Here is a 7,352-nt window from a genome sequence, read left to right on the forward strand (position 1 = left end):
TTCATTCATTCATTCATTCATTCATTCATTCATTCATTCATTCATTCATTCATTCATTCATTCATTCATTCATTCATTCATTCATTCATTCATTCATTCATTCATTCATTCATTCATTCATTCATTCATTCATTCATTCATTCATTCATTCATTCATTCATTCATTCATTCATTCATTCATTCATTCATTCATTCATTCATTCATTCATTCATTCATTCATTCATTCATTCATTCATTCATTCATTCATTCATTCATTCATTCATTCATTCATTCATTCATTCATTCATTCATTCATTCATTCATTCACTCAATCTAATCTAAAGCAAATTATAATCAAATAAGAATGTGGTGCGTGTGTGTGTGTGGTGTGTGTGCGTGTGTGTGAATATCATCATCCCCCATCTACATTTGTTACAGTCACTCTCATCATCATCTGATCACTATCGATAAAGTTGTTGTAAATTTAATCGATATGAAGGATAATAAAAATTAATTAGCTGATATTATAACAGCAGTGAAGCAAAGGACTCATTTCAACATTCTGCATTTAAAATCAACTTTGCTTTAATTACTATCATCAACTTCGTCTTCTTAGTTATAATTATCGTCAATTATTATCGATCAATAACTCCTTTGTTTGTCACTTTCTGTCACTCAATTACTTAATCACTTTGACGAAGCGAGTCACTTCAACACGGACAAGCAAATTGCAAAGTAATACAAAAAAACCAAAGATAATTCAAACATTCACTTTGCCGTCAAGTAACCTTCACGAGGCAGTTGTAGGATATATAAGGAGAGTCCTTCAGCGTTCATCAGTCATCTCCAGTTGGAAGCATCTCAGCGAACAACTCGTGCACATTTTTAAACGGACATTTTAGTTCATCTGCTGTTCCTACTTTCTAGTGCAAATAATTTTCAGTCGAGTGGCCAGCAAATCTTTCCAAGTGATAATTTTTGAGTCAACTGTAGAGCGAAATAATCTTGTTGAAGAAAATGTATAAAAAAGGAAGTGCCATGTCACTGAGACGCTGTGAGTTCCAGGCAGAAAGACCAAAGTTGCGAAGCATGTTCGACATTCAGACAGCCGAATTCAAAACCTACATGCTCACCAAACCTTGCGAGCACCAAACTGTCTTGGAGCAAATGAGGGAGCAAAAATTTCTTGAGGAGGCATCAGTCAGGGAAGTCTCCGAACCCTCGCCTTCCGTCGAATGGTACCCCCCTTCACCAAGCAATTTCAACCTGCCCACCAACTATGACGTGAACGAATCCTCCTACAAAGCTCTGGGTTGTATCATCAAGGGAAAGAAGAAAACGCTGCTGAACCTGGAGAGGCCTCTGGAAAACAACCTCGGAAGAGCAACTAAAATCTGTTTCGACGAGGCAGAGAAAGACGAGGAGGAAGTTGGGAAGGGGAGTGGTGGTGGAGTTGTAGCGGAAGTGGATGGGAGCAATGATGTCATGCAAAGTGTTGAAGAGATGGAACGAAACTTGATTCAAACTTTAGAAAACAAAAAAGTTCAACCCGGCCAGTCCAAGATTTTAATGACGGAAGAAATTCTAGCGGACGAGGCCTGGAGGCGACAGATGTGGCCAATGCAGCCCCTCTACCACTCCACCCCATGCCACAAAATGGACCACCTCCCTCCACTTCAGGACAACTTTATCAGGAACATCCCTGCAATCCTGAACAAACCCCCAATGCGCTCCCAGTGGAATAACAAGAACATCGCAAGAAGGATGTTGTGAGGTGGATGACACACCATCAGTTGTTCTACCACATTATTAACTCACACATTATTCGTTCCTATTTATCTATTACTTTTACTTTGTGATCAAACTTTATTTACTTGGTTTTAATGTAAGGCTCATTTAATTTTTATTTATTTTTTAATTATTATTTTTATTTACAGTAGTTTAATCAGCTGATAAACAAATTTTGTTCATTCATAACTCGTTTGCGTGTGGTTATTTTTTATGGTGATCATTTCCGTCATAGTCCTTATTTCAATCCTCAATATCAATATATATTAAATTGTATGAATGAATAAATGAATGAAGTAACTTGTGAACGAGTGAATGAATGAACGAGTGAATGAATGAACGAGGGAATGAATGAACAAGTGAATCAATGGACGAGTGAATGAATGAATGAATGTCCGAAACAAAAGAGACCAGTGAACCAATCAATTACTCAGTCAATGAAATGATAAAGTAAGTAGCTGGAATAATTAAACAGTATTAAATCATCAATTAATTAAAAAAGTAATAAAATTAAACTAAATTGATTAATTAATTAATCGGTGCGTGAGTGTGGAAAGTTCGAGGAGAACCGACCGGGAGATTCGATTTATGTTGTCGGTCGGTTCTAGGAAATCGTTTGTCAATTAGTCGGTAAAAGCCAAACAAGGTTTTATTTTATTTTTTCCATTTCTTTGTATTTTTTTTGCTTTTATTTTCTTTTTTTTCATTATTATTACAATTTTTTTTTATTGTGTTGTTTCATTTTTCTAAAAGTTTACAATGAAAAATGTATAAAAATTTTGTATAGTATGGTTATCACTTTGTAATAAATTGCCCCAATGTTTTTAACTTTATAAAGAATGGTTCTGATAGTAATGAGGAAGAGGAAGATGAATGACGTAGAAGATGACGTAGAAAATGGTGATGATGATAGTGGTGGTGTGATTGGGATATGTTTAGCAGGCTGCTAACTCCTAGTGCAAATTTTAAACTTGAATCATCTGCGTCTTTCCATTCACTCGCCTCCCTTTCTCTTTCTTCATCATTATCTCTTTTTATTTTTCTCTCCCTCTTTCTTCTTTTTTCTCTTTCTGTGTTTTTCTATTTTCTTCTTTGTACCAAAATCGAGATTTTCTTGCTTGTTTTAAATATTCTTCACTCTCTCTTCCCTTTTTCTGTCTGTCTGTTTGTCTTTCTCCCCTTCTCTCTCTTTCTTTTTCCCATTTTTTCTTTTTTATTAGTTCCTTGTTTCATTCCTTCATTCTCATTAACTTCACTCACGACTTTCCACAAGTTTCATATTTCTAATTTAAACTTCATCATAACTTAAATCAAGTTCATCAACCATCATTATCATCATCGTTGTCACCATCGTCATCATTCGCACAATCATCATCGTCGTCATTATCTAGCGATTTGATCCTTTAAAAAGACATCAGCTGGTCAGAAAATGTGATTTTCAGTGCATTTGTATGTATGTATGTGCGTACATGTGTGTATGTGTATTTGTGTGTACGTGCGTGTGTGTGCGTGTCTGTGTGTGTGTGCGTGTGTGCGTGTCTGTGTTTGTGTGTGTGTGTGTATGAATGATATGATTCATATACTTACATTTCTTCCAATTACAACAAATAATACGAATGGCCGGCGTTTTGTGATCTCTCAGGCGAGAGTAATGCTCTCAAAAAAAAATTAAAGCAATATTCCAATGATGCTATTATTTTTAAATTATTATTATTGTTATTATTATTATTATTATTATTATTATTATTATTATTATCATTATTATCATTGTATGTTTTTATGGTGAAAAAATAAAAGATTTTCCCATTATTATTATTTGCGTAACAAATATTAATGAAAATTGTTATATTAGTAGTAGCAGTAAATGCGCCGTTCATATTTTTGGTTCAAGTTAGAAGAAGAAGATGACGATGAAGATGATGACGATGATGATGAAGAAGATGACGACGATGATGATGAAGATGATGACGATGATAATGAAGAAGATGACGACGATGATGATGAAGATGATGACGATGATGGCGATGATCCTGATAATGATGATGAGACGGGAGCGATGCCACTACGGTGCGTTCGCCTAACGTGATGATCAAAGGAATGAGAAAAGAATTAATAGAATGAAAGAAATTATGTTACAATTATTCTTTATAATAAAAAAATTATAAATAACAAAATTGTAGTAGTAGTAGCAGAAGCAGTAGTAGCAGCAGCAGTAGCAGCAGTAGTAGCAGCAGTAGTATTAGTAATAGTATTAGTAGTAGCAGCAGTAGTAGCAGCAGTAATAGTAGTAGTAGTAGTAGCAACAGTAGTAGCAGCAGCAGTAGTAGTAATAGTAGCAGCAGTAGCATTAGTAGCAGTAGTAGTATTAGTACGAGATAAACTTTTTTTTCCTAGAAACATTTTTTTCTCGGCCAAACTAAATTTTCACATGGCTTCGTTCAGAGCCCTCTCATGCTGATTATCTACGATGATAAAATTTGCTAAAATAAAAATGATGAAAAATAATTAAATAAAAATAACTGAATTATGTAAGTTAAAAGCCGGAAATTATTATTATTATTATTATTCAAATGTCATAAATTAAAAAGTTGAGAAAATTCTAGAAATAAATTTGGAAGTTACAAAAATGTTCGCGTCCGGTGTTAAGGTGATGATTAAACTGATCTCATTTACACACACATACACACAACACACACACACACACACACACACACACAACACACACATACATACATACAAAACTATATATACAAACTCACATATATACATACACATACAGTCACACAAACATACATTCATACTTACACAGAGATATATAGAAATGACGACGACGACGATAATAATAATAATAATAATGATAAAATAAATAAAAATAATAAAGTTAACAATATTAATAATAATCCAAACGATGACGATGATAGCAATGATAAACCGCATGAGAATGATTATGATTACATGAGAGAGACTAGACGAGGTAAGGTTCTGTTAATATAGTTAGGCGCTATATAAATCTACATTTGCAAGCATCAATTATGGAACGTGTGTCATATTTGAGATGCTTCCGTGTGAATGTGACTAATGTTGCCAGCGTTTTTAAGTTCACGCCAAAATCAGTGGTTTTGACGCCAGTGGTAGTAGAAGCAGTAGTAGTAGTAGCTGTAGTAGCAGCAGCAGCAGCAATAGTAGCAGCAGTAATAGTAGTAGTAGCAGCAGTAATAGTAGTAGTAGTAGTAGTAGCAGCAACATTAGTAGCAGCAGCAGTAGTAATATAAGTAGTAGCTGTAGTAGCATTAGTAGTAGTAGTAGTAGCAGTAGCAGTAATAGTAGTATAAGTAGCAGTAGTAGTAGTAGTAGTCGTAGTAGTAGTAGTAGTAGTAATGTAGTAGTAGTTTTAGTAGTAGTAGTAGTAGTAGTAGTAGTAGTAGTAGTAGTAGTAGTAATAGTTGTAGTAAAAGTAGTAATTAATGTTATTGTTATTGTTATTATTATCGTTATTGTTGTTGTTGTTGTTGATGTTGTTTATGTTGATGTTGTTGTTGTCTTGGTCATTAAAATGTCGTTGCTGATAAAATTGTCGATGATTAGTAAAACGGTCAGTAAAACATTTGATCCAATTATTATTAATGTCTTTATCACAATCGTATTAATCATCATCAACAACGACGCCATCATCATCATCGTCCATATCACCACTATAACTATCATTATCACCATCTATATCACCACTATAATCATCATTATCATCAATATTTTCTCCATCATTTTCATCATCTATATCATTATCATCATCATCGGCTGAGTGATAATAATCCTAGAGCAATAAAGTTTCTCGCATGATGAACTTGCTTCATTGGTGACTCTAAATTCGTGTGTGTGTGTGCGTATGTGTGTGTGTGATGTGTGTGTGTGTTCGTATATAAGCATGTGTGGTGTTGTAGCGTATTTCATAATTATCAGTGATTGCACTGAATGGACAAAGTGAAGTTGGGCGTTTGTTTGCTTATTTGTTTGTTTGTATGTTCATGTTTGTATGTTCGTGTTTGCATGTATGCGTCTATGTGTCTTTGTATGTATGTCTGTATCTATTGCTTGACTGGTACTTCAAATATGTCGGCCGGTTTCATTTAATTAAGGGGAAATGTGAATGAATGAATGTATAAATGAAAGAAAGATGTGTCAACAAACTCGAAACCGTTTGGTCAGCAGACAAAATGTACAAAGCAATAAAAGCTGGCCATTGCAGAGTTGATTGAAATATAAATCAAAGAAATGAATGAATGAATGAATGATTGAACGAACGAACGAACGAACGAACGAATGAATGAATGAATAAACGAACGAACAAACAAATCTACAGATGAATGAATGAACGAATGAACGAACAATTGTATGAATGAATGAATAATGTATAAAGGGATGAAAGCTAAATGAACTAAGAAATCGACAAAAATAGAAAAATTTGTTTAATAAAAATTGTTTAAACAAATGTGAGAATAATCCTAAACAACAGAACAACGACTACTACTACTACTACTACTACTACTACTACTACTACTACTACTACTACTACTACTACTACTACTACTACTACTACTACTACTACTTACTACTACTACTTTTACTACTACTACAACTACAACAACAACTACTACTACTGCTGTTGCCACTCATACTACTAATATTACTACTACTGCAACGTCAATAACAATAAAATAACAAAAACCAAAAACACTAAATCGCATTTTATTAACCATCAACTGCGATGGAGAGATCGTCAAGTAGAAATGTCATCATCATTATCAGCATTGTCGTCGTTGTCGTCATCATCATGATCATTATCGTTGTTATAGTTGTTGTTATCAACACCAGTATCATTGATGTTGTGGTTGATGATGATATAGATGATGATGATTTTCAAGGTGGCGATAGTGACGATGCAATATTTGTTAACCTCCTGAAAAAATTATGAACAGTTGGTGACGTAAATGTTGCTGTTGTTGTTGTTGATGTTGTTGATGATAATAATGTTGCTGTTGTCGATGTTGTTGTTGTTTATGTTGATGATGACGAAGAGGATGACGACGATAACAAAGGCCAAAAATTTGTTGACTAAGGTTGTAAAAAAAAAGTTATTTTTATGTCTTCAGACGCCGATCTTCATATTTCTATTTAGTTTTTTGGTTCAGCGTGTTTTCCTCCTTCATTGTCTTTTTTTTGTTTTTCTGCTTCTTTTTTTCTTTTTGTAAACAAAAGAACAAATGAAATGATGTGTGCATCAGTTAAATTTTCTATTTTTATCTGAACGTGTAATAAAAAAATGCTCACGTCGTTTGTGTTGTTGGCGTTGTTGTTGATGTTGTTGTTGATGTTGCTGTTGATGTGGTTGTTAGTGCTGTTGATTTTGTTGTTGATGTTGTTGATGTGGTAGTTTGTGATGTTGATGTTATTGTTGATGTTGTTGTTGACGTTGTTGTTGATGTTATTGTTGATGTTATTGTTGATGTTGTTGTTGATGTTATTGTTGATGTTGTTGTTGATATCACAGTAGAGACATTATTCTAGTTCTCAAACTCTCTGCAAAAA

At 33.8% G+C, this 7,352-nt stretch overlaps 1 protein-coding gene across 1 annotated transcript; it reads left to right on the forward strand.

Moving 5' to 3' along the window:
* Positions 1-998: 998 nt before the first annotated feature.
* HELRODRAFT_181905 (hypothetical protein) lies at positions 999-1,754 on the forward strand (the record flags this gene model as incomplete). Its single annotated transcript, XM_009031682.1, has 1 exon — positions 999-1,754. One exon carries the CDS (start codon positions 999-1,001, stop codon positions 1,752-1,754), a length of 756 nt encoding a protein of 251 aa, XP_009029930.1.
* Between the last annotated feature and the right edge of the window lie 5,598 nt (positions 1,755-7,352).

This window comes from Helobdella robusta (genome assembly GCF_000326865.2).
Source record: "Helobdella robusta unplaced genomic scaffold HELROscaffold_77, whole genome shotgun sequence".
NCBI classification, from domain to species: domain Eukaryota; kingdom Metazoa; phylum Annelida; class Clitellata; order Rhynchobdellida; family Glossiphoniidae; genus Helobdella; species Helobdella robusta.